This window comes from Cervus elaphus, chromosome 4 (genome assembly GCF_910594005.1).
Source record: "Cervus elaphus chromosome 4, mCerEla1.1, whole genome shotgun sequence".
Lineage (NCBI taxonomy): Eukaryota > Metazoa > Chordata > Mammalia > Artiodactyla > Cervidae > Cervus > Cervus elaphus.
In genome coordinates this window covers 46,861,789-46,888,807 of record NC_057818.1, presented here as the reverse complement: position 1 = coordinate 46,888,807, position 27,019 = coordinate 46,861,789, and the positions used below count along the sequence as shown (strand labels likewise).

At 44.6% G+C, this 27,019-nt stretch overlaps 2 protein-coding genes across 5 annotated transcripts in view; one reads left to right on the top strand and one right to left on the bottom strand.

The window, feature by feature from the left end:
• The window catches only part of WDR62 (WD repeat domain 62), a 47,168-nt gene extending 36,659 nt beyond the window's left edge, over positions 1–10,509 (bottom strand). For all 3 annotated transcript variants that reach the window (XM_043892123.1, XM_043892142.1, XM_043892133.1), the window contains exons 1-2: positions 9,977–10,509; positions 347–438 (exon numbers count right to left, since the gene is read on the bottom strand). In XM_043892123.1, the coding sequence (XP_043748058.1) occupies positions 347–438; positions 9,977–10,153 (269 nt within the window). In that variant the 5' untranslated portion in view covers positions 10,154–10,509. The remainder of the gene's footprint in view (positions 1–346; positions 439–9,976) is intronic.
• A 26-nt stretch (positions 10,510–10,535) lies between these two features.
• THAP8 (THAP domain containing 8) lies at positions 10,536–26,504 on the top strand. Of its 2 annotated transcripts, none has more exons than XM_043893678.1 (4): positions 10,536–10,930; positions 23,552–23,744; positions 23,857–24,234; positions 25,913–26,504. In XM_043893678.1, the coding sequence occupies exons 1-4, from the start codon at positions 10,611–10,613 to the stop codon at positions 26,051–26,053; spliced, it is 1,032 nt and encodes a 343-aa protein (XP_043749613.1). In that variant the 5' UTR covers positions 10,536–10,610; the 3' UTR covers positions 26,054–26,504. The 2 variants fall into 2 exon arrangements, with proteins under 2 accessions (XP_043749613.1, XP_043749622.1); XM_043893687.1 differs by having other exon boundaries at positions 10,786–10,916.
• The last annotated feature ends 515 nt before the right edge of the window (positions 26,505–27,019 follow it).

Sequence of the window (27,019 nt, the reverse complement as noted above, 5' to 3'; positions counted from 1 at the left end):
CTAGTTCTGTTTTACCAAAGCAGAGGCTAGGACAGGGGCATGTGTGGTGGAGCTAGGACACTAACTGCCTGACACCAACCGTGGCTTTGATCTTAACCTCCTGTGTTTCCCAGAATCCCTGCTACCTCTCGCCTGCAGTCACAATAAGGCTTTCTTAGCACGCACACGTGGTGGTACCATTCTAGACATAAAGGGGCCCGTGGAATCCTTCCCACAGCCTTCAGAGGCAGGCAGCATTATCTGCAGTCTACAGAGGGAACAGCCGAGGCCCTGAGAGGTTCATCGAAGACTTGAGGCTCTGAATTCAGGATCAGGGATTAGAGGCCGAGGCCACCGACGCACTCACCCTGCCAGGTAGGCCACGTGGCCTGTGCTGGGGTCACAGGTTAGGCCACTGCTGTTCTGGGCTGTGATGCCAAGCACCTTCTCGAGTGATACCTGCAGGGAAAAGGCCCAAATCAGAAGCACCTGCCCCAGTAGGTCCCACATCCCTCAGTCACACATTCAGTCCGTTACTTTCAACATGTCCATTGAGCTTCTAGGGTCATCTACCAGCAGCTAATGCTTATCCACTTCAGTAATGCTTGGGCAAATACTGTGATAGGGCATAGAACAGTGAGGAATGTAGACAAATCCCTGTCCTCCTGCAGCTCACATTCTAGTGGTGATGGGATGGTAGACACAGGAAATGAACAGAACAGATATGTAAAATAGATATCAGGTGATGATGGGAGCATTAGAGAAAAACTAAGCAGGGAAGGAAATTAAGAGGACAGAGGAAGGGGAGAAGGCCTCAATGAAAAGAGTAAGTCTCTAAGTGTCTTATATGAAAGACTCGAGAGCCCACAACAACCCAGGGAAGAAGGCGCTGTTATCAGCCCTGTTTTACAGATGAGAACACAGGGCCAAGGTCCCACATCTGGAGCAGCAAGGCTGGGATACACACTCAGGCATCCTTTGGTTTCAAAGTCAGCACTGTGCTCACAGCAGTGAACACAAGAGGACACTGTCCATTTGCTCAGTAAATTGACAGTCTAGAGGTTCAATGAGTAAAGACATTAGTGAACTGGAACAATCACACTTAAAATTTAAAAATTCTCTAAGCAAAATAAGTCAAATGAGCCAGTCCCCATCATGGCTGATTAAACATTTACAGAGTATGGACTAACAAAGTGTGATATTTTCATATTCTTAGGAGATTAGTTTCTAATTATTATAAAGTAAAACACTCTCAAACAAGGTGTTGGGCCTCAGAAATGAGAGGCAGAGAGAGGACAGTAACGGTCAATATTTATTGAGCATCTGATCAGGAGATAGGCGCTGTTTATACAACTGTATTAACTTATTTAATGCTCACAATAACCCTGTGATATAGTTACTATCATCATCATCTCCTTACAGATGAGGAAAGAGAGGCCTAGAAGGGTAACCCATCTAGAAGTTAGCAGGACTAACCCAGGCAATGGAACTCATGTTGTTTTTTTAATCTGTTAATAAGCATTACTGGGCATTAGCGTAGCTGGTCGTTTTTAGACCAGGTCTTTGGCAAGCTGGATGGACTCTGCACCACCAAACAGGAAAAATACATGACATTAGTCACCCAGAATACACAATCACAGCAGTAGTAACTAACAGCAATAGAGTACTTACAATGTGCCAAATGTTTTTCTAAGTATTTAAGATACGTGAGCTTATTTAATCCTCACAAATAAACTATAAGGTAACATTTATATTATTATCCTCATTTTACAGATGAGGAAACTGAGGCACAGAAAAGTTCAAGAAAAAAAGAAGAATTCAGGTTAAGGAGTTGAGGTTAAAGCCCAGGCAGTCTGGGTCCAGAGGTGGTGCTCCTAACTACCTTGCTATACCGCCTCTCTGGAGCTAATGGTAAAGAACCTGCCTGCCATTCTGCCAGTGAAGAGACTAACAGATGTGTGTTCAATCCCTGGCTTGGGAAGATCCCCTGGAGAAGGAAATGGCAACCCACTCCAATATTCTTGCCTGGAAAATCCATGGACAGAGGAGCCAGTCCATAGGGTCGCAAAGAGTTGGACAAGACTGAGGCGACTTAGCACGCACAAACCACCTCTCTGAAATTGATTGTTATTCCTCTCCTTCATACACTTTAGAGCTCACATGGCACTTTCAGAAACATAAGAGATAAAAGCTATGAAGTATAAGGTGCTGGGTGAGAGACTGAGGTGGGTGACTGCTTTAGGCTGGGGTTCAAGAAGGCCTCTCAGAGGAATAAAAAAAGAAAAAGGCCTTTCTTTTTTTTTTTTTTTTTTAGTAGAAGGCCTTTCAGGGTAGAGATATTCAGCCTGAGACTCGAAGGATAGGTGCCAGTCAGGTAGACTGCAGCAAAAAGCCCAGAGGACTCACCAAACACAAAGGCTAAGAGGCAGAAAAGAACTTGGAGTCTCAAGAAAACAGAAAGCAGGCCAGTGTGACAGGACCTTTGTGAGAGGAAGGACAAGGGAAGTGTGGCCAGAGAGGTGAGGAGCAGGCACATGCCCAGCAACTTGCAGCCAGGAAACCATGGAGCATGGTTTCCTAGAAACCATGGATCAAGATTCACCCTCAGGTATTGCAATATTGACCCTTTATCTGGCATATTCACAATTTCCTTTCATCTCCCTGCAACACCATGGCTATTGTTACCAGCATTTTATAAAAACAGACTTGGCAGCTCTGCAAGTTGGGAGAATGATTTTTTAAATTGCTGCTGTGTGGACTTTCCTGGTGATCCAGTGGTTAAGAATCTCCCTGCCAATGTAGCGGACACAGGTTCAATCCCTGGTTTGGGAAGATTCCGTACTTCTTGGGGCAATTAAGCCCCTGCTCCAAAGCTATTGAGCCTGCCCTGTAGAGCCTGTGCTCTACAAGAGAAGCCACCGCAATGAGAAGCCTGTGCACAAGTAGCCCCCACCCCTTGCCACAACTACAGAACGTCTGCAACACAGCAACGAAGAACGGGCACAGTCAAAATAAATAAAAACAAATAAATATATTTTTAAAAGTTGCTGCTGTACAATTGGAATTTCTTCTACCCACTCTAAAAGTTTTGCATCTCAGGATTTAGAGAACTGGTCTATACCCATGTCCCTCCCCCCTCCCCTCGCAGTGCTGCTGAGATTCTAAATATTACTCACATCCTCTCCATAATTGAAGGCGGCAGTATGGAATAAGCATCCCACCGTGCTAAGGGAGAGGAGAGAGAAGGGGGGATGAGGGAAGGCAGGCTAGAGCCCAGGGAGAGTTGGAAAAAGTAGCAATGGGGACTGAACCCTGGTAGGGACCCTAAAGACCCAGCAGGGGATGAGGTCAACAAAAGTGTAAGGGCTCAGAAAGACTTCTAAAGGTGACTGAGGGGACAAGCAGGAAAGAAGGACTGGGAGGTGACTAGCACAACTATAATGCGTTTCAAAGGATAAAATCAGGAAGGAACCCTGGAATGATCCAAAGGCTGAGGGCGCCTTTGTTTGCCTTTCCTACTGTTCTTTTCCCCTTGCGGTAATCTTTACTGTATATAAATTGTCTTCATCTACCTCTATTTAACTCTGCATATCTATTCTTTCTTTCCTTTCCTCTCAACATATTTGTTAGTTTTTTTTCATTGCTTTATTCCCCACTTGACACCTTGCTTTAGTTTTGTTTTCCAGTTTGTGCTTTAGTTAGTTTTGTTCTTAACTGGTAAATATAATTTTTGATTTACCTTGTTTGCTGGGTCAATCTACTGTACTTTATTTTTGTTGGACCGTTTTCACTTTGCTTGTGGGTGTATGTGTATATTCTTTGCCTGATTTTGTAACTGCCATTTGTCTGGGGTTCATCTTCGGTTTCTCATTTTTGGATATTTGTTTTAATCTCACTTAATGCCATAACAAACTACTTGTGGAATGTTCGTTCCTGACTAGAGATCAAGCCCTGAGCCTTTGGAATGGGAGCACTGACTCTAAAAGCCTAGACAACCAGAGAACTAACCCTGCTGCTGCTGCTGCTGCTAAGTCGCTTCAGTCGTGTCCAACTCTGTGCGACCCCATAGACAGCAGCCCACTAGGCTCCGCCGTCCTTGGGATTCTCCAGGCAAAAATACTGGACTAGGTTGCCATTTCCTTCTCCAATGCATGAAAGTGAAAAGTGAAAGTGAAGTCGCTCAGTCGTGCCCGACTCTTAGCGACCCCATGGACTTCAGGCTCCTCCATCCATGGGATTTTCCAGGCAAGAGTACTGGAGTGGGTTGCCATTGCCTTCTCCAGAACTAACCCTAGGGAGTATCAAATAGTGAGAACTCACACAAAGGAAATCACTTGAATACAAGACCTGGCATCACCCAACCACCAGTAGCATCCTGTGCAGGATGCCTCATCTAAACAACAAACAAAACAATACAAAAAAATACAAACCCAATCATCAGCAGACAGGATTACCACCTCACTGGCCTTGCCCATGAGAGGAAAAACAAACAAATAAACAAAAACTCAGTACAAATCTCACCCTATACAAAGCTTACACAAATGACTGGACCAACCTTAGGAGGGCAGAAACCGAAAGGAAGAAAGAATTCAACCTTGAAGCCTGGGAAAAGGAGACCTCAAGCACAGTAAGTTAAAATAAAATAATGAAAAGGCAGAGAAATACTACACAAACAAAGGAACAAACTAGAAACACAGAAGTCCAAATAAATGAAGAGGAAATAGGCAAACTACCTGAAAAAGAATTCAGAATAATGATAGTAAAGATGATCAAAAACCTTGAAAACAAAATGGTGAAAATGTAAGAATCAATTAACAAAGACCTAGAAGAAATAAAGAATAAACAGAAAGAGATAAACAACACAATTACTGAAATTAAAAATACTCTAGAAGAAATCAATAGCAGAACATCTGAAGCAGAAGAATGAATCAGTGAGCTGGAAGATAAAATGGTGAAAATAACTTCTGAAGAGCAGAATGAAGTAAAAAGAATGAAAAGAACGGAGGATAGTTTCAGAGACTTCTGGGACAATATCAAATGCACCAACCTTTGAATTACAGGGGTCTCAGAAGTAGAGAAAAAGAAAGGGCATGAGAAAATTTTTGAAGAGATTATAGTTGAAAATTTCCCCAAAATGGAAAAGGAAATAGTCAATCAAGTCCAAGAGGCACAAAGAGTCCCATACAGAAGAACCCAGGAGAAACATGCTGAGATACATACTAATCAAACTAACAAAGACTAAACACAAAGAAAGAATATTAAATGCAGCAAAGGAGAAGCAACAAGTAACATACAAGGCAACCCCATACAATTAACAGCTAATCTTTCAGCAGAAACTCTACAGGCCAGAAAGGAATGGCAGGATATATTTAAAGTATTGAAAGGGAAAAATCTACAATCAAGATTACAGTACCCAGCAAGGATCTCATTCAAAATTGATGGAGAAATAAAAAGCTTTTTGAACAAGCAAAAGTTAAGAGAATTCAGTACCACCAAACCAGCTTTACAACAATGTTAACCGGACTTACGTAGTCATGAAATACAAGAAAAAAGATCTACAAAATCAACCTCAAACAATTAAGAAAATGGCAATAGAAACATATGTATCAATATTTACTTTAAATGTAAAAGGCATAAATGCCCCAACCAAAAGACATAGACTGGCTGAATGGATAAAAAAACAAGACCCATAGATATGCTGTCCAAAAGAAACCCATTTCAGACCTAAAGACACATATAGATTGAAAATGAGAGGATGCAAAAATATATTCCATGCAAATACATTTTGCAAGGAAGCAAAAGAAAGCTGGAGTAGCAATCCTAATATCAGACAAAATAGACCTTAAAATAAAGAAGATTACAAGAGATAAGGAAGGACGCTACATAATGATCAAAGGATAAATCCAAGAGAAAGACATAACAATTATAAATATCTATGCACCCAACATAGGAGCACCTCAATACTTAAGACAAACACTAACAGACATAAAAGGAGAAATTGACAGTAACATAATAATAGTAGGAGACTTTAATACCCCATTCACACCAATGGACAGATTATCAAAACAGAAAATTAATAAGGAAACACAAGTCTTAAATGATACATTAGATGAGATGGATCTCACTGATATCTTCAGGACATTCCGTCCAAATGCAGAAGAATACACCTTCTTCTCAAGTGCACACAGAACATTCTCCAGGATAGGTCTACCCACATCTTGGGTCACAAATCAAACCTTAGTAAATTTAAGATAATTAAAATAATATTAAGCACCTTCTCTGACCACAGCGCCGAGACTAAAACTGTAAGAAACACAAACACATAGGGAACAATACGTTTCTAAATAACCAACAGGTTACTGAAGAAATCAAAAGGGAAATAAAAAAATTTCTAGAAACAAGTAAAAATGAAAACACGACAACTCAAAACCTATGGGATACAGTGAAAGCAGTTCTAAGAGGGAAGTTTATAGCAATACAATCCTACCTCAAGAAAAAAGAAAAATATCAAACAGACAACCTAACTTTACACCTAAACCAACTGGAAAAAGAACAATAACAACAAAAAACCCCCAAAATTAGTAGAAAGAAAGAAATCATAAAGATCCAAGCAGAAATAAATGAAAAAGAAATGAAAGAAACAATAGTAAAGATTAATAAAACTAAAAGCCGTTTCTTTGAGAAAATAAACAAAATTGATAAGCCTCAGCCAGACTCATCAAGAAAAATAGAGAGAAGAATCAAATCAACAAAATTAGAAATGAAAAAGGAGAGGTTACAAAAGACAATGCAGAAATACAAAGGATTATAAAGACTATTAGTATATGGCAATAAAACGGATAACCTGGAAGAAATGGACAGATTCTTAGAAAAGTTCAATCTTCCAAGACTGAACCAGGAAGAAATAGAAATTGTGAACAACCCAATTACAGGCACTGAAATTGAACCTGTGATCAAAAATCTACCAAAAAACAAAAGCCCAGGACCAGATGGCTTCACAGGAGAATTCTATCAAACATTTACAGAAGAGCTAATCACCTATCCTTCTAAAACTCTTTCAAAAAATTACAGAGGAAGAAACACTTCCAAACTCATTTGACAAGGCCACCATCACCCTGATACCAAAACCAGACAAAGACCACAACAAAAAAGAAAACTACAGGCCAATATTACTGATGAACATAGATGCAAAAATCCTCAACAAAATTTTAGCAAACAGAATTCAGCAACATATCTAAAAGCTCAAACACCATGGTCAAGTTGTTGATTTGATTACAGGAAAGCAAGGATTCTTCAATATATGCAAATCAATGTGATACACTATATTAACAAATTGAAAGATAAAACCATATGATAATCTCAATAGATGCAGAAAAAGCCTCTGACAAAATTCAGCACCCATTTATGATTAAAACTCTTCAAAAAAATAGGCATAGAAGGAACCTACCTCAACACAGTAAAGGTCATATATGATAAGCCTACAGTAAACATTATTCTCAATGGTGAAAAACTAAAAGCATTCCGCCTAACAGCAGGAACAAGACAAGGGTGTTCACTTTCTGTTTTTTTTTTTTTGAAGGGTGTTCACTTTCACCACTATTATTCAACATAGATCTGGAAGTCCTAGCTACAGCAATCAGAGAAGAAAAAGAAACGAAAGGAATCCAGAACAGAAAAGAAGAAGTAAAGCTCTCACTGTTTGCAGATGATATGATACTGTACATAGAAAACCCTAAAGATACTATCAGAAAATTACTAGAGCTAATCAGTGAATTTAACAAAGTTGCAGGATACAAAATCAATACACAGAAATCACTTGCATTTCTATATACTAACAATGAAAAACCAGAAAGAGAAATTAAGGAATCAATCCCATTCATCACTGCAACAAAAAGAATTAAATATCTAGGAGTCAACTTACCTAAGGAGACAAAAGAACTGTACACAGAAAATTATGACACTAATGAAAGAAATCAAAGATGACATAAACAGATGGAGAGATATTCCATGTTCTTGGGTAGGAAACATCAATATTGTGAAAATGACTATACTACCAAATGCAATCTACAGATTCAGTGTGATCCCTATCAAATTACCAATGGCATTTTTCACAGAACTAGAACAAAAAATTTCACAATTTATATGGAAACACAAAAGACTCCGAATAGCCAGAGCAGTCTTGAGAAAGAAGAATGGAGCTGGAGGAATCAACCTTCCTGACTTCAGATTATACTACAAAGCTACAGTCATCAAGACAGTATGGTACTGGCACAAAAACAGAAATATAGACCAATGGAGCAAGATAGAAAGCCCAGAAATAAACGCATGCACCTATAGGTACCTTATTTTTGACAAAGGAGGCAAGAATATATAATGGGGCAAAGACAGCCTCTTCAATAAATGGTGCTGGGAAAACTGGACAGCTACATGTAAAAGAATGAAATTAGAACACATACCAACACTTGTGTATGGTATGTGTAACACCATGTACAAAGATAAACTCAAAACGGATTAAAGACCTAAATGTAAGACCAGAAACTATAAAGCTCTTAGAGGAAAACATAGGCAGAACACTCGATGACATAAATCAAAGCAAGATCCTCTATGACCCACCTCCTAGAGTAACGGAAATAAAAACAAAAGTAAACAAGCGGGACCTGGTTAAACTTAAAAGCTTTTGCACAGCAAAGGAAACTATAAGCAAGGTGAAAAGACAACCCTCACAATGGGAGAAAATAAAAGCAAATGAAACAACTGACAAAGGATTAATTTCCAAAATATATAAGCCGCTCATACAACTCAATGCCAGAAAAACAAACAACCCAAACAGTAGGAAAAAGACTTAAACATTTCTCCAAAGACATACAGATGGCTAACAAACACATGAAAAGATGCTCAACATCGCTCATTATTAGAGAAAGGCAAATCAAAACTACAATGAGATATTACCTCACATGGGTCAGAATGGCCATCATCAAAAACTCTACGAACAATAAATGCTGGAGACGGTGTGGAGAAAAGGAAATGCTCTTGTATTGTTGGTGGGACGATGGTATGGAAATTCCTTAAAATACTAGGAATAAAACCACCATACGACCCAGAAATCCCACTCCTAGGTATATACCCTCAGGAAACCAGAATTGAAAAAGACACATGTATCCCATTGTTCACTGCAGCACTATTTACAATAGCTAGAACATGGAAGCAACCTAGATGTCTATTGATAGATGAATGGATAAAGAAGTAGTGGTACATATACACAATAGAATATTACTCAACCATAAAAGGAACACATTTGAGTCAGTTCTGAAAAGGTGGATGAACCTAGAACCTACTATACAGAGTGAAGTGAGTCAGAAAGAGAACGATAAATATCATATTCTACCACATATATATGGAATCTAGAAAAATGATACTGATATTCACAGGGCAGCAGTGGAGAAACAGACACAGAGAATAGACTTACGGACATGGGGAGAGGGGAGGAGAGGGTGAGATGTATGGAAAGAGTAACATGGAAACTTACATTACCATATGTAAAATAGATAACCAAAGGGAATTTGCTGTAAGGCTCAGGAAACTCAAACAGGGGCTCTGTATCAACCTAGTGGTCTGGGATGGGGCAGGAGACGGGAGGGAGGTTCAAAAGGGAGGGGATATATGTATGCCTACGGTTGATTCATATTGAGGTTTGACAGAAAACAAAATTCTGTAAAGCAATAATGATTCAATAAAAAAAAGTTTTTTTAAAGGCTGAGGGTGGGGCCAGGGGTTGAGAGGTGGGACTAGGGGTGATGGGCAGTACCCGAGAGAGAGGAGGAGACGCGGAAGTGGGAGGAGCCTCATTTAGGGGCGGGATTTAGGGGATACAACAGGCCAGAGAGCAGCCAGAAGGGTACCAGCCGGGGACTGATAGGCGGGGCCAAGGGTCTAAGGGTGGGACCAAGGAAGAGCAGGGAACCTGGAACTGAGATGGACAAGGCAAGCAACTCCTCACCCGATTCTGCACCGCGTCCTCCGGAGCCGCCGGGAGTCGCGTCCGCCGCCGGAGGCAGAGCGGTGGAGCCGGGGGCGGGGAAGACTGGGCCCTCCGCGCCGGAACTCCCGCCATGACTGATGGCAGCTTCTCAACTGTATCATTCCGCGCGTAGCCTCCGGGCCCCAAGGCCGCCATCGTCGCGTCGGAGCACGGCGACCGTTACACTCCTCAACCGCCGCCGCCGCCACGGTCCACTTGAATAGCGAACGGCCGCGGGAAAGCCGGCGCCGCCGCCCATTGGACGCGGGGGGCTGCTGGTCTGGCCAATCTCTGGGTTACCCCGCGGCGCTTTTGACCAATGAGGGCTAAGAGGTGGAGCGGGGTTTCTGGCTGGGTGGAGCCACGGCTTCTTAGCTAGATGTTTGATCGAGCGTTGTGGAGTTTTTTTTAATCCCGTCTGTGTTTTCATCATTCACTGAATGTCAGTTTTGAACTTTTACGAGGCTAATGCCAAAGCCCCCTACCGCCACCCCAGGCCGACTATCCTCGCAGTAGCAGTCGCCCGGATGTAAGCTAGGGTGGAGCTGAGAAAGACTGAAGAGTTGGCGCAGACTCAGAAAGGTCTTGACGCCACCTCTTCCCCCAACACGTGATGAAGTCCCGGCGGCTCAGAGCCGGTTTTACTTTATTCACTTGCCACGTGATGTGGCAACGCAGTCTGGCGCGTAATACGCAGGCGCAGCTTTCCTTCCCCCCGCATGTGACGAGGACCCAAGGGCCGTCACGTGAGGCAGGCGACAAGCGCGCGGGTGGGGCGGGGTTCGGCGGCGCCTGGCGAGGATCAAAGTGCGGCTGCAGACCGGGCAAAACCCAGTTGGGCTGGACAGCCATGCCCAAGTACTGCCGGGCTCCGAACTGCTCCAACACTGCGGGCCAGCTGGGCGCGGACAACCGCCCGGTGAGCTTCTACAAGTGAGCGCAAGCGAGGGGCGGGGCTTACAGGGAGGCGGGGCCCAAGGGCGGGGCAATGTGGGGCGGGGCCCGAGCATAAATGCTGCGGCGCAGCGCTCCTGGTCTAGGTTGCAGGTATTTGGAAGCAGGGTTAGTTGCAGTAAACACGGTACATGTAAACGTGCAAAGGTATGATACAGCAGGGATAGACGATTAACTGCAGGTAGTGAGCGGGGCGAACGGAGGAAAGGGAGGGCTGTGTAGAGGAATGAAGTTGGTCCAGGCTCAGAAAGAGCTTACAGTTGCCTACTCGCCATCCCCACGAATTTGAGGCATCTCAAACTCAAAAGTTCCGAAACCGACCTCCTGACTGTCTCTCCCAGAACCTGCCATAAGTTTTCCTATCTAATAACTTTTCATCCTTTACTGTCTTTCAGGCTAGAAGTGCTTAGAACCAACTTTACTTTTTTCTCACACCTGAGAAAGTAAAACTTAGCTTAAATTTTTAAAACAAACCCAAAATCCCTGCCTTCTAATTTATTTAGGTGGGATGACAGAGATGGAAAAAGCTGGCTGAAGAGTTAATCGGAAAAAAATTTTCTCAGGAACGTGCTGCAGATGTGAAGTAGCAAAACTTCCCTTCTTTAAGCGACTACTGCTTTTTTATTAAGAAGCTTTGTTCTCTAAAAGCATAGGCTATCGCAAACTTTGCTGTTTGAAATTACATCAGTAGGAATGAAACATCTTACTTAAGGCCTGGAGAAGTTAGGTCGCTTGACACAGAGAAGCAGCCTTGATTTATAGTCCAGGTTCAGAACTTCAGGTAAGGGGTTTCTGAACACAGTAGTTCACATCTACCCAAACTTTATTGCTTCTAAGGACACAGACCCTGGGCCCACTTTGCAATCCAGGTCTGATATTGATCCGTTTATGCACAGTTCTGGTCTGCTTTGATCTTATCCAAACACTGTTTCACTTACATTTCATCTAAACTTTACCCATCCCCCAAACCCCAATAATGAGGCTTCCCAGGTGGCGCTAATGGTAAAGAACCCAACTGTCAATGCAGGGTATGTAAGAGACCTGGGTTTGATCCCGGTCAGGAAGATTCCCTGGAGGAGGGCACAAGCAGTCCACTCCCTATTCTTGCCTGGAGAATCCCATGGACAGAGGAGGTTGGCAGGCTACAGTCCATAGCGTCACAGAGTCGGACACGACTGAAGCGACTTAGCATGCAAACCCCAATAGTAATTATTTTCCTCTGTTTGATGAAATTCCCCACAGTACCTCTGGTGTGCAGTTCACTTATTGCCAAGGTAAATAACCTGACTTTATTAGACTCCAGGTTTGTCCCTGGTGGCCTTAGTCTAAATGGGCCAGGACACATTCCTCATCTGGTCCATCAGCAAACCCTGTTGGCATTCCCTTAAAAAATTTTTTTTTAAATTCATTATTATTTTTGGCTGCACTGGGCCTTCATTGCTGCACACAGGCTTTCTCTAGTTGAGGTGAGTGGGGGCTACTCTCTAGTTGTGGTACCCAGGCTTCTCATTGTGGTGGCTTCACTTGCAGAGCATGGGCGCCAGGGTGTGGGGGCTTTAGTAGTTGTGTGAGTGGGCTCAGTAGTTGTGCGCCACAGGCTTAGTTGCTCTGAAGCATGTGGAACCTTCCCGGACCAGGTGTTGAACCTCTGTCCTCTGCATTGACAAGTGGATTCTTAACCACTGGACCACCAGGGAAGTCCAGGCTCTTCCTTTAAAGTCTATCCAGAATTGACCACTTCTGTCCCCATCTTTGCCCCCACCCTGGCGTTGGCCACCTCCTGACTGCACTATTTTAGTCGGCTCTCCATTTGACAAGCTGCTCCCACAGTCTGTTTTCCACATGCAGTCACAGGGGACTGGTAACCCTCCGAGTCAGATCAGGGCTCAGATGCCTCCCCTGGCTCCCACCTGACTGTATAAAAGACAAGAAGGTGAGGCTGGAGCAGGCAGAAAGCAGGCCTACGAAGCCCTACAGGCACTAGATCCCCCCTGTCTGGCCTTATCTCCTCTCTCCCGCCCCTTACTCATTCCATGCCAGTGTCACTGCCTGTTTGATGTTCCTCTAGCATGCCAGGCACATTCTTGCCCCAGGGCCTTTGCATGGAAAGTTCTTCCCTTTATGACCACTACTCTGTAAAATGATAACCCTCTCCCAGTACGTACATATTTTCTTTACTCGCTTCCTGCTTTATTTTTCCCTTTAACCTTAACACTGTCTGGCATACTACATGTTTAATATTGGGTTGGCCAAAAAGTTCATTTGGGTTTTTCCACAAGATTGTATAGAAAAAGCCAAACGAACTTTTTGGTCAACCAATATATCTGTTTATTGTCTCTTCCATTAAAATGTCAGCTTCCTGAAGGCAGGGATTTTTGTCTGTCTTATTCCCTGTTGTGTCTCTATCACCCAGAACAGTGCCTGGCACATAGTGCTTAGTAAATATTTGTTGGGTTAATTATGTGAATGTGTCTCATATGAGCTTCCCAGGAAACCCAGAACTCCACACCCCAGCTATCCTTTGAGGGACCCTGTTTCAGGGTAGGAGGAGAGTAGAGTGGTCTTTGGACCTGAATCAACATGTCCAGACTTGCTTTTTAAAATGTATCACTCTGACGTGCATGTGCGTGCTAAGTTGCTTCAGTTGTGTCAGGCTCTTGTGACCTTATGGACTGTAGCCTGCCAGGCTCCTCTGTCCATGGGATTCTCCAGGCAAGAATACTGGAGTGGGTTGTGTGCCCTCCTCCAGAGGATCTTCCTGACCCAGGGCCCAATCCACATCTCTTATGTCTCCTGCATTGGCAGGTGGGCTCTTTACCACTGGTGCCACTTGACACCATTTATTAATTCAGCAACTTTGAGTGTCTCCTGTAGTAAGCAAGCCCCTGCTGGACACACGGGACACTGACACCTCTTGTTCCTGCCCTGACAGAGCTCATGGAAAGGTGTAGGGTCAGTCATTGACGAACTGAGGACACAAACTGATCCTCTTTTCTTCAGCACCACTGCCCCTAGTCTATACCATTAATCCATGCTTTAACTCTACCCTCTGACACTCCCCATCCTGCAACAATCACAACAAAACCCCTAACTCTTTGGAAATACAGTTACAAATGCCAATGACAGAATCCTCACTAAACTATTAGGAAATAAGGAAAGGAAAAAGCCCACCACCTTCCCAGTCTGACTACTTCTTATCACCTCTGCTATCACAGTGCAGTCCAGGCTGTCAGTCTCTTTTAAGATTTTTTTTTAATGTGGACCATTGTAAAGTCTTTACTGAATTTGTTACAATATTGCTTCTGTTTTGTCTTTTGACCATGAGGCATGTGGAATCTTAGCTCAGCTCCCCGACCAGGGATCACACCCAGGCCCCTTGGATTGGAAGGCGAAGTCTCAACCATCGGACCACCAGGGAAGTCCCTGTCATTGTCTCTTAATGAGATGCTGTTATAGTTTCTTGCTGGTCTCCCTACTTCTGCTCTTGCTTCCCTTACAGCAACAACAGTAAAAACTTAGAGAGCACCTACTGTAGGCCAGGTACTGTTCCAAGGTCTTCACACGTAATAATGAGAACAATCATGACTGTACACGGCAGCCAGGGGAACATAGGAAAATCAGTTCAGGGAATTCCCCGGTGGTCTACTGGTGAGGACTCCATGCTTTCACTGCCAAGGGCCCGGGTTCAACCCCTGCTTGGGGAATTAAGATCCCACAAGCTGCTTGGTGTGGGGAAAAATAAAAATCAGTTCACATCTGTGTTGTTGAAATCTCCACCAGTGGCTGCCAGGCTGTTCCTCACACAGGCTGACCCATTTCCACCTCGAGGCCCAACCCTGAATCACTCTTGCGGAAGCCATTTAGCTAAGAGTTTGATGAGAAGTAGGCTCCAAAGCAGATTCTAGAGGGCATGGATGCTAGAAGGAACAAGGTGAAACAATGAGCAAAGTACTGGGAAATAACTTGAAATTCCTGCCAGGATGCCAAAGGAAACATCCATTAGTTGTGTTTGAGACCCTTTCAGCACACAGGAACAAATGACAGTCATCTCATGGGGGTGGGTGTCTATGGGGTGTCTGTCAGGTATGAATTGCATCTGTCTGGCAGTTAAAAAAGTCCTGAAATAATAGTGGCTTAACCAAATTATGGGGTCTGTAGGAGTCAATCTGGCTGAGTTATGCTACAGTAACAAACTCACCGAAACTCAATAGCTTACTGCAACAAAGGTTTATTTCTCACTCAGATTAATGTGCTTGGCAGACCATTGATGGCACTTCTCTACTGTATCTTAATTAGGGGCCTGGGATGGAGGAACTGCCCCTAGGTGGAATGTTGCTGATCTTGTGGGAGGGGGAAAAAGATACAGTGGGGAGAAGTCACCCAGTGGCTCCTGGTAACTTGTGTACTTTGAAGTGGCCCATGTCACTTTAACTGCTTTGGCAAGTCTACAGCAGCATCAGGTCAGTGGAGTGGAAATGTGTTTCCATGTTGGCAATGGTAGCAAATGTTTTGAACAATAATTCAGTCTATGCAAGGTTTGTTTTTCTCTCATATAAAGCAAGTATGTAGGTCGGCAGACCAGCACTGATGTGGCAGCTCCACAGTCATCAGGGATGAAGGTCCTGTCTTTCATATCCATCCTCCAGCTGCCAACCATCATGCCCTACCATTTCTGGTAGGGAGAAAAGGGAAAGGAGGAAGAGTAAAAGGGACTCAACTCTAAACCAAGCTGGTCCACTTCACAAAGCCTTCCCAGAAATCCCACCCAATGATTCTTCATCATTGGGCATTGCAACTGCAAAGGATGCTGGGAAATGTAGTCTTTTTGATAGGCCTTTAACCACCCTGATGACATTTTGAATTATGTTAGTAAGGAAAAACAGAACTAGCAGTGCTCTAGATAGAATGGCTAACCAAAGACTAAATAAGAAAGACTAAGTTAGAATGGCCAACTAAGACTAAAATATTGCTATATACAAAAAAAGATTGGCTGTCCACTTAAGGTAGATTTTTAGAGAGGGACATTTCCTATTATAGATGTTGCTATCCAGAGGGACAAAAGAGAATAAAAATAAGACCAAATTAGGAAGAGGTTTTTTAATGATATTCCTTTCCTCCTTTAACCCTTGAGCTGCTTCTGATTCCATCTGAGGTTGCTTCCACATTTAAGGTACCATCTCAGATGTCTCACCCAACATGGAAATATTCATTGGCCAGGACTTAATTGCATGTCCCCACTATGGCAAAGGAACCCAGGAAACAGTCATTTAACAGAGCACATTATGGCCTCAAAAAAGTTGGAGTTTGTTAGTAAGGAAGAAGCAGAGAGTGGATATGGAATAATCCTTTGGCAGTCTCTGCTCAGGAGCAGGTGGGTCGTGCTATTACAGGGGGATTTCACGTCCAGGCAGAATGAGGCTGGTGAGAGCAGCTGGATCTCAGATGGAGGCTGAGGGAACTGCAGCAGCCAGAGTTCCTGGCTTTGTGCCCTGGGTTCTTCTCTTTGGCTGCCATGGCTCCCCTCTGAGTCCGCCCTCAGTCCTCTTTGACCAGCTACCCACCACTGTCTGCCTTTTGCCTGAGGAGTCTTGCTCTGCACCCCACGACCAACCTCAGTGCATCCCGTCCACCACCTCCCCAAAGGTGGCCTCTTTAGTGTCTTATGTGGCTTTCCCAGTGTTTCTTTATACAAATACAGTATATGTTGCTTAGTTTCCTGTGGCTGCTGTTTCAAACTGCTGGTGGCTTTAAACAATAAGAATTATGCTCTCACAATCCAGGTTGGTTTTACTGGGCCAAAATCAAGGTGTCAGCAGGGTTGCATTCCCCAGGAGGCTCTAGGAGAAAATCTGTTCCTCAATCTTCCAGTTTCTGGTGTCTGCAGGCATTTCTTGGCTTGTGGCCACATCATCCCAATCTCTGCCTCTGTGGTGACATTGCCTTCTCCTCTTTTGTCTGTGGTAATGATATATTCTTCCATTTCCCTCTTAGAAGACTACTTGTAGGACTTCCCTGGCAGTCCAGTGGTTAAGACTCTGTGCTTCCACTACAGGGGACAGGGGTTCGATCCCTAGTCAGGGAACTAAGATCCCACATGCCATGTGGTATGCCAAAAAATTAAAAAAAAAAACAACAACTTGTAATTGCATGGAGGACCAACACGGATTATCTCCGATAATTTCCCCATCTCAGGATCCTTTATCACATCTTTTGTCATGAAATGCAGTATTCACAGCGTCCAGGATTGGGACAAGGATGTCTTTTGTGGGACTATTACTCAGCCTACCACAATTACTGAAAGCTGGTGTACTCCATTTGGAACCTTTTTTTCACATAATATATGCCTAAAAATAGCATGTCAGTTCATACAGTGCCTCCAACTTACTTTAGAGCTCATAGTGTTCTTTTGTGTGCATATGTTTGAGTTTATTTATCTTGTCTTCTACGGATGGTACTGTCCCCTACTTTCTAACACTCCTTACTCTTCCTTTTTAAGAAAGAGGGTACAGACCTTACAGCCCTCAGCCTGTAAAGATATCCAGGTGTTTTTATGGTTAACTCCTATTTATGGAATTGATACTGATGTTCCATTTTCAATTGTGATTTAAAGATACATAAAAGTTTCTTTTAGGTATCTTTGTTTACTACTTAAAGTTGGTCAATTTTTAAAAAACTTGTTATTTTGTATTGGGGTGTCACCAATTAAAAGGTTGTGATTGTTTCAGGTGAGCAGCTAAGGGAATCGGCCACACCTATCCATGTATCCATCCTCCCCCAAACTCCCCTCCCATCCAGGCTGGGGCAGAACATTGAGCAGAATTCCCTGTGCTATGCAGTAGATTCTTGTTGGTTATCCATTTTAAATATAGCAGTGTGTACAGGCAACCATAAGTTCATTCTCTTTCTGTTTTGTGAGTAAGTTCATTTTGTATCATTTCTTTTTAGATTCCACATATAAGGGATGTCATATGACATTTCTCCTCTAACTTATAAAATTGCTCAGTTTTAAGAAAAAATATTAAGTAAATAATGTCACCTTGTGGAAGACTTTGTGAAGGGGGGATGTGGATAACTATTAGTTATCTAATGCTTCATAACATTGAGCAGCTTAAAATAAACCTTTTATTTTAAACCTCACAATTTCTGGCAGCTGCCATGGGATCAGCTGGCCAGAGCTTAATGATGGGGCCACCCTAGCTGCAAATGAAGCTGGGAAATGAGGTCTTTATTGTGGACAGTCTTGAACCCAGGTCTAAACAGAGTGTATCACTATAAAAGAGGACAGAAAGAGACATTGGGGACAATGGCACCAGTTGACAGGTGGCACTACTTCTATAGACACAGAAGTAGTAGGCCTGTAGAGGGTACCTTATCAGATAATCCCCACCCACTCCCACTGGGAATTTTATTTAGTTCATTTTTAATTTAGTTCATTTTTTTAAAAATTAAAATTGCTTAAAGTTTTAATTGTGGTAAAATACACACAAAATCTACCATCTTAACCATTTTTAAGTTCAGCAGTATTAATATGAAACATATTCACATCTTTGAGCAACCAATCTCCAGACTCTTTGATCTTGCAAACCTGAAACCCATTGAAAAAGAACTCGAATTTTCCTACCCCTCCCCGAGCCCCTGGCAACACCATTCTACTTTCTGTTGCTATGAGTTTGATTACTTTGGATACCCCATATAAGTGGAATCATATTTGTTGTTGTTCATTCTCTAAGTCTTGTCAGACTCTTGGTGACCCAATGGATAGTGGCACAATAGACTTCTTTCTCCTTCACTATCTCCCAGAGTTTGCTTAGATTTATGTTTATTGCATCGGTGAAGCTATCTAACCATCTCATCCTCTGCTGCACCCTCCTCCTTTTGCCTTCAACCTTTCCCAGCATCAGAGTCTTTTCCAGTGAGTTGGCTCTTCACGTCAGTGACCATAATACTGGAGCTGCAGCTTCAGCATCAGTCCTTCCAATGAATATTCAGGGTTGATTTCCTTTAGGAATGACTGGTTTGATCTCCTTGCTGTCCAAGGTCAAGAGTCTTCTCCAGCACCACAATTCGAAAGTATCAATTCTTCAGCGCTCAGCATTCTTTATGGTCCAACTCTCACATCCAGACATGACTACTGGAAAAACCATAGCTTTGACTATGTGGACGTTTGTCAGCAAAGTGATGTCTTTGCTTTTTAATATGCTGTGTATGGTTTGTCATAGCCTTCCTTCCAAGGAGCAAGCACATTTTAATTTCATGGCTGCAGTCACTGTCTGCAGTGATGTTGGAGCCCAAGAAAATAAAATCTGCCACTACTTTCACTTTTCCCCCTTCTATTTGCCATGAAGTGATTGGACCAGATGCCATGATCTTAATTTTTTGAATGTTGAGTTTTAAGCCAGCTTTTTCACGGTTCTCTTTAACCCTTATCACTTTCTGCTATTAGAGTGGTATCATCTGCATATCTGAGGTTATTGATATTTCTCTCAGCTATCTTGATTCCAGCTTATGATTCATTTCATCCAGCATTTCACATGATGCACTCTGCATATAAGTTAAATAAGCAAGATGACAGTATACAACCTTGTTGTACTCCTGTCTCAATTTTGAAGTAGTCCATTGTTCCAGGTCTGGTTCTAACTGTTGCTTCTTGACCTGCATACAGGTTTCTCAGGAGACAGATAAGTTGTTGTTGTTCAGTCGCTTAGCTGTATCCAACTACAAAGAGTTGTATCCAACTCTTTGCGACATAATGGACTACAACACACCAGGACTGTCCTTCACTGTGGTATTCCATCTCTTGAAGAATTTTCCACAGTTTATTGTGATCCACACAGTCAAAGGCTTTAGTGTAGTCAGTGAAGCAGATGTTTTCCTGGAATTCTCTTGCTTTGTCTGTGATCCAGCAGATGTTGGCAATTTGATCTCTGGTTCCTGTCCCTTTTCTAGATCCAGCTTGTACATCTGGAAGTTCTTGGTTCACGTACCATTGAAGCCTAACTTGAAGGATTTTGAGCATTACTTTGCTAGCATGCAAAATGAGCACAATTCTGCCATTGTTTGAACATCCTTTGGTATTGCCTGTCTTTGGGATTGGAATGAAAACTGACCTTTTCCAGTGCTGTGGTCACGGCTGAGTTTTCCAAGTTGGACTATGGCGTGCAGCACTTTAACAGCATCATCTTTTATGATTTGAAATAGCTCATCTGGAATTCCATCACCTCCTCTAGCTTTGTTCATAGTGATGCTTCCTAAGGCCCGCTTGACTTCACATTCCAGGATGTCTGGCTTTAGGTGAGTCACCACACCATTGTGGTTATCTGGGTCATTAAGACCTTTTTTGTACACTTCTTCTGTGTATTCTTGCCACCTCTTCTTAATATCATTTCATTCTGTTAAGTCCTTGCTGTTTCTGTCTTTTATTGTGCCCATTTTTGCATGAAATATTCCCTTGATATATCTAATTTTCTTGAAGAGATCTCTAGTCTTTCCCATTGTATTGTTTTCCTCTATTTCTTTGCATTGTTCACTTAAGAAGACTTTCTTATCTCTCCTTGCTATTCTTTGGAACTCTGCATTCAAATAGGTATATCTTTTCCTTTCTCCTTTGCCTTTCACTTCTCGTCTCTTCTCAGCTATTTGTAAGGCCTCCTCAGACAACCATTTTGTCTACTTACATTTCTTTTTCTTAGGGATGGTTTTGGTCACTGTTACAAACCTCCATCCGTAGTTCTTCAGGCACTCTCTCAGATCTAATCCCTTGAATCTATTTATCACTTCCACTGAATAATCATAGTGAAAGTGAAAGTTGCTCAGTCGTGTCCGACTCTTTGCGACCCCATGGACTATACAGTCCATGGAATTCTCCAAGCCAGAATACTGGAATGGGTAGCCGTTCCCTTCTCCTGGGGATCTTCCCAACCCAGGGATCGAACCCAGGTCTCCCGCATTGCAGGCAGACTCCTTACCAGGTGAGCCGCAAGGGAAGCCCAACAATATTGGAGTGGGTAGTCTATCCCTTCTCCAGCAGATCTTCCTGACCCAGGAATCCAACTGGGGTCTCCTGCATTGCAGGGGGATTCTTTACCAACTGAGCTATCAGGGAAGCCCGAATAATCATTAGGAATTTGATTTAGGTCATACTGGAATGGCCTAGTGGTTTTCCCTACTTTCTTCATTTAAGTCTTAATTTTGCAATCAGGGGCTCATGATCTGAGCCACAGTCAGCTCCTGGTCTTGTGTTTGCTGACTGTATAGAGCTTTTCCATCTTCAGCTGCAAAGAATATAATCAGTCTGATTTCAGTATTGACCATCTGGTGATGTCCATGTCTAGAGTAATCTCTTGTGTTGTTGGAAGAGGGTGTTTGCTATGACCAATGTGTACTCTTGGCAAAACTCTGTTAGCCTTTGCCCCGCTTCATTTTGTACTCCAAAGTCAAACTTGCCTGTTACTCCAGGTATCTCTTGACTTCCTACTTTTGCATTCCATTCCCCTATGATGAAAAGGACATCTTTTTTGATGTTGGTTCTAGAAAGTATTGTGGAATCATACAGTATTAGGACTTTTTTTTGTGTGACTGGTTTATTTCACTTACCATAATGTACTCAAGGTTCATCCATGTTATATAACATATGTCAGAATTTCTTTCCTTCTTTTTTTTTTTTGGCTGCACTGCCCAGCATGTGGGGTCTTAGTTTCCTGACTAGAGATAGAACCCATGCCCCCTGCAGTGGAAGCGTAGAGTCTTAACCACTGGACTCTCAGGAAAGTCCCAGAATTTCTTTCCTTTTTAAGGCTGAGGAATATTTCATTGTGTGTGTGTGTATTGTGTATATATATATCTAGTGTATGTATATGTGTGTGTGTGTGTATATATATATATATATATATATATATATATTCCACCTTTTGTTAAAACATTCATTTGTTGATGGACCCTTGGGTTTCTTCCACCTCCTGGCTATTGTAAATAATGATGTTATGAACATGAGTGTGCAAATATCTCTTTGAGACCCTGCTTTAAAGTTTTATTGGGGGGGGGGTCTTTATCCAGAAGTGGGATTTGGATCATATGGTAATACTGTTTTCAGTTTTTTGAGGAACTACCATATCATAGAGGCTTCTCCATTTTACATTCCTACCAACAGCACACAGGGTTCCAGATTCTGCATATTCTTGTCAATACTTGTTATTTTCTTTTTTTTTTGTAAATATAGTAGTCATTCTAATGGTTACGAGGCAATATCTTGTGGTTTTGATTGGTACTTTCCTAATGATAAATGATGTTGAACATCTTTCATATGCTGGTTGCCATTTGTAGCTTCTTTAGAGTCTATTCAAGCCCTTTGCCCATTTTTTAATCAGGTAATTTTTTGTTGTTTAAAAACTTTTTGACATGTTTTCAAGCATACACAAGAAATAGTGTTGTTTAAATGACTCCTCATGTATCTATCACTCAGTTACACCAGTAGTCAACATTTCACTAATCTTTTTCTTCCACCTTCCTCCCACGTACATCTTTAATGCAGTATTTTAAAGTAAATTCCAGTCTTTTATTCATAAATATTTCAGAATATTTTTCCAACAGATGACTATTTTAGAAGCTTAAATCAGTGTAATAATCACACCTAGCAAAATTAACTTCTTACAATTATCTAATAACCAATTCATGTTCAGTTTCCCCCAACTGGATTAAAATGTCTTTTTACAGAACGGTTGGTTGCAGAGGAAGCCCAGATCTGCTTTTGTGTTGATGTTTCTTAAATCTCCTTTAATCTATAACCCCACCCCTAGCCTCATGAATATAGGATCTCCCACATTCTAGATTTGTCCGATTTTGTTAACTGCTCCCTTAGGGTCCTGTGGAGGAACAGATTAGTGGGGAGGGGAGAGTGGCCATGGAAGAGAGACCAGGAAGGAGTTTGGAGGCTTTGGGGGACAGACAACAACAGATGTGGGAGAGGTGGGCTGATGCTGGGTGTTTAAAAGATGAAGGTGAAAGTCGCTTAGTTGTGTCTCTTAGACTCTTTGCGACCCCATGAACTATATATAGTCCATGGAATTCTTCAGGCCAGAATACTGCAGTGGGTAGCCTTTCCCTTCTCCAGGGGATCTTCACAACCCAGGGATCGAACCCAGGTCTGCCACATTGCAGGCGGATTCTTTACCAGCCACAAGATGGGAGCAAAAAAATTAGATATGGGTAGAGGCAGAGATGGGCTTCCCTAGTGATTCAGATAGTAAAGAATCTGGAAACCCAGGTTCTATCTCTGGGTGGGGAAGATCCCTAGAGGAGGGCATGGCTACCCACTCCAGTATTCTTGCCTGGAGAATCCCATGGACAGAGGAGCCTGGTAGGCTACAGTCCGTGGGGTTGCAGAGTCGGACAGGACAGAGTGAATACCCCCCCCCCCCCCCACACACACACACACAAACACACACACACAACCTGGTTGGGAGGCATGGCCAGACTCTGCCCCGGGGGAGGCAGAGGTTTGGCACTCAAGGCTCTCGGTGTGCGCGTGCTGGCGGTTGCGGGGGGGTGGGGCGGGGCGGTGGGGGCGGGGTTGGACCTGACATCGCTGCCCTCGCCCCCTCGCAGGTTCCCGCTGAAGGACGGCCCCCGGCTGCAGGCCTGGCTGAGGCACATGGGCCGTGAGCACTGGGTGCCCAGCTGCCACCAGCACTTGTGCAGCGAGCATTTCGCCCCCTCTTGCTTTCAGTGGCGCTGGGGCGTGCGCTACCTGCGACCCGACGCCGTGCCCTCCATCTTCTCCCGAGCGCCGCCCGCCCAGGTGAGCTCGGGGAAGCCCCGTCGCTGGAGTCGGATCCCCAGCCCTCCCCGCCTGAGGAATTTCCCCTTGGAGTCTGGCCCTGATGTCCGCCACCCCGCGCCTTGTCTTCCAGAGGCAGCAGAGTTCCCGAAGCACGGAGAAACCCGTCGTGCCTCCGCCTCTGCAGGCGACCCTATCCTTGGCCCCAGGCCCCGCCGTCCCGGCCCCTGGGCCCGAACAGCTCTTGATGCTGGGGCCAGCCTCCGGGGCCCCCGAGGCTCCAGCCACCGTTTTCCTGACGCCCCTGTCGCTTCCGCCGGCTCCCGCGGGGCTGCGCCCTAGAGCATCAGCCCAGCACCCCCGGGCCGGGCTGGGCGCGGCGCTGGGCGCGCTGCAGCGGCGGGTGCGGAGGCTCCAGCGGCGCCACGAGCAGCACCAGGCGCGGCTGCGGGCCCTGGAGCAGCTGGCGCGGCAGCTACTGGCGCGGGTGCACTGGGGCCGGCTGTGTGCGGTGAGTGCCCCGCCTGGCCCACACAGCCCCGGTGTTTCCGTCTAGAGTCCAGAGTTGAAAAGTCACAACGTATCACCCGGTTTCCAAATTGCTGCCATGAAAAAAATCAATCTGGCAATGCCAAGCAACTATGGGCAGAAACTGAGTAGTGGCTGTTCCCTTTTTAAATAATACTTAAGCCCCCCTATTCTCTTCTAGGGGGTTTCCCAAGTGGCACTAGAGGTAAAGAACCTGCCTGCCAATGAAGGAGATGTAAGAGATGTGGGTTGGATCCCTGGGTCGGGAAGATCCCCTGGAGGAGGGGACAGCAACACATGCCACTATTCTTGCCTGGAGAATCCCATGGCCAGAGCAGCCTGGCAGGCTGCAGTCCATAGGGTTGAACGGAGTTGGACAGGACTGAAGTGACTTAGCATACACACATACTCTCTTTTAGACACAGTTAATAACTTAATGAAAACTCACTTGACCTTGATGTTGACAGTCCCTATTTCCCATATGAAAAACTGAAGTACAGTGTAACGTGCCCAAAGCCAGGCAGCCAGTAAGTTGCAGAGCCAGGATCCAAATTCAGCTGTCCTGCCCCAGAGGAGGCCTGTGCGCTTCTGTTGGAGACCTCTGGGCATGGCCCCTATAGAGCTTGGGTTTGCAGCTCTATACTAGAGTTTCCCTGACCCTATCTAAGGCCCTTTGCCCCTGTATTTTACTGCTGAGTATTTTCTGGGGTGGGAAGTGGAGAGGATCATGTCTTTAAAAATCAAAAATTGGCCAAGCCTTTTTCCTGCTTAAAACCCCAGGGGCAAACTTGAGGTCCTGGGGCTCTTGTTCCTGCTTGGAAAAGGGAGGTGGGGAGGAGTTTCCGAAAGCCCCCGAGGTGCCTCTGTAGCTGAGATATCCTCACCTGACAGCCAGTGGGGTGGACCTGGCCCACAGATACCATTCGTTTGGCCTCAGTAATGCTTTAACATATTTTCTGGCCTTTCCCGAAGGCTCAGCCGATGTAGCAGCACTGGGTTCATGTCCCCAGACGGTAGCAGTCAGCTGGAGCTGCAGTGGCCGTCCCTGGAGGCCCTGTGTTTGAGGCTGTGGCCTGAACCAGCCATGCACCAGACGGACATGCTGGTGGGGGAGTGGCGAGCACAGAACGCAGACTCAGGCCTGAGGCTCTTCATGGAGCCTGCCAGGGCCCCTGGGCTGACAGTGTGTGTCTCTCTCTCTGCCTCCCCTGCCCCTCTTCCATTCCTGTTTCTCAATCTCTTCTTCTCTCTCCCACATTCATCTTTGTCTTTCTGCACACCCCCCCAATTTCTCTGTCATCCCATTTATCTCCCCATTTCCCTGTGTCTCTCTTTATCTGCTTCTTTGTCTATCCCCCATACCCATGTCCCTGTCTATCCCTGCATTTCTCCCACACCCCCATACCTGCCTCTCCATGTCTCTGTCCCCCCTCATCTCTGTCCCTGTTTTCCCATACCGCTTCATTCCCTCCTGAATGTCTCTCTGGTTCTCACCTCTCTCTCTGCCCATGTCTCTGTCTGTCTTCTGACACCCCCCTCCCCCCTCCCCTCCCTGTTCCTCATGGTTTCTCCCCCTGCCCCCACTTCTTCCTTCCCTCCTCCCCTCCTCTTACTTCCCTGTGTCCCCCATCTCTACTACTTCTTTCCCTGGGATGGCCCAGCTCCCTCAACCTGAGGAATCCCAAGCCTTCACCATCATCTGTGGAGGGCCTGACATTGCTGTGGTCCTTGCCCATGGTCCTGCACCTCCCACGCTGGACACCAAGCCTGAGCTCCTGGACACTCAGACTCCCAGTGCATAAGGACCAGGACAGATAATGTCGTAGGAAGGATGACAGAAGACAGAGGAAGAGAGACACATCACACATGGACTTGGCCTGCATGCCTGGGGCATAGCACTGCCTTCCTCAAAGGCCTGGCTCCCACCACCTCCTCCTAGGAACCCCTTGAACTTTAGGGCCAACCTGGGCCCAAGACCTCTGTCAGTAGTGATGACCCTGGGTACCAGGTCCCAAACCCACCTTCAATCTTTGTGGTCAGTAAAATATTCTCAGAGCAGGGAGAATATTGTTTGCTTGGGGAGAGTTGTAACTGGTACTGAAGAGCCCCTCATACCCTTTGCCAAGCCTGGCACCAAGCTGGGGATACAGCAGTGAACACAGCTGACAAAAGTCCTGTCCTCATGGTGCTCCAATTCTGCTTGAATAGAAGATGAAATAGTGAACTAATAAACAATATAATTTCAGACTGTGATAAGTGCTATAAAGACTGAATGAAAATGTAATGGCTGCAGTGAGGCGAGTGGCGGGTGGGAGGGTGGTTGTGGACAGAGGGAGGGAGGGAAGATTCTCTAAGGAGACAGTGTTTGAGCAGAGACCTGGATGATGAAAAGAAGCTGGCCTGGAAGGCATGCAGACTGGATGTTCCAGGGAGAACAGCCGCTGTTCTCACAGCATCATCTAAGGTGTAAGCTGGAGGAGGGCAGTGTTGCTATGGTGAAGCAGGGATGGGAGTGAGTTTGTGTGTAAGGAGGGCGGGGTTGGGAGGCAACATTAGATAGAGCCGAAAAGGTCTCATTGAAAAAGAACCAATAAGTGAAAGCCTAAAAGAGAGGAGAAAGGAGATCAGGTATTTGGGGGAGAGGCATTCCAGGCAGAAGGAACAGCTAGTGCGAAGGTCCAGGGGTGAAGAGGGACAAGGAGGCCAGTGTGGTTAGAGTGGAGTGAGTGATGGGGAGAGTGAGAGAAGGTGAGATTGGCGAGAGGATG

Bases quoted from the DNA above. Each gene is read 5' to 3' on its own strand.
- THAP8 (XM_043893678.1), top strand. From the start codon at position 10,611: ATGAAGTCCCGGCGGCTCAGAGCCGGTTTTACTTTATTCACTTGCCAC. The intron at 23,745-23,856 runs GTGAGCTCGGGG...CTTGTCTTCCAG, and splicing joins CCCGAGCGCCGCCCGCCCAG to AGGCAGCAGAGTTCCCGAAG. The intron at 24,235-25,912 runs GTGAGTGCCCCG...GGGATGGCCCAG, and splicing joins ACTGGGGCCGGCTGTGTGCG to CTCCCTCAACCTGAGGAATC.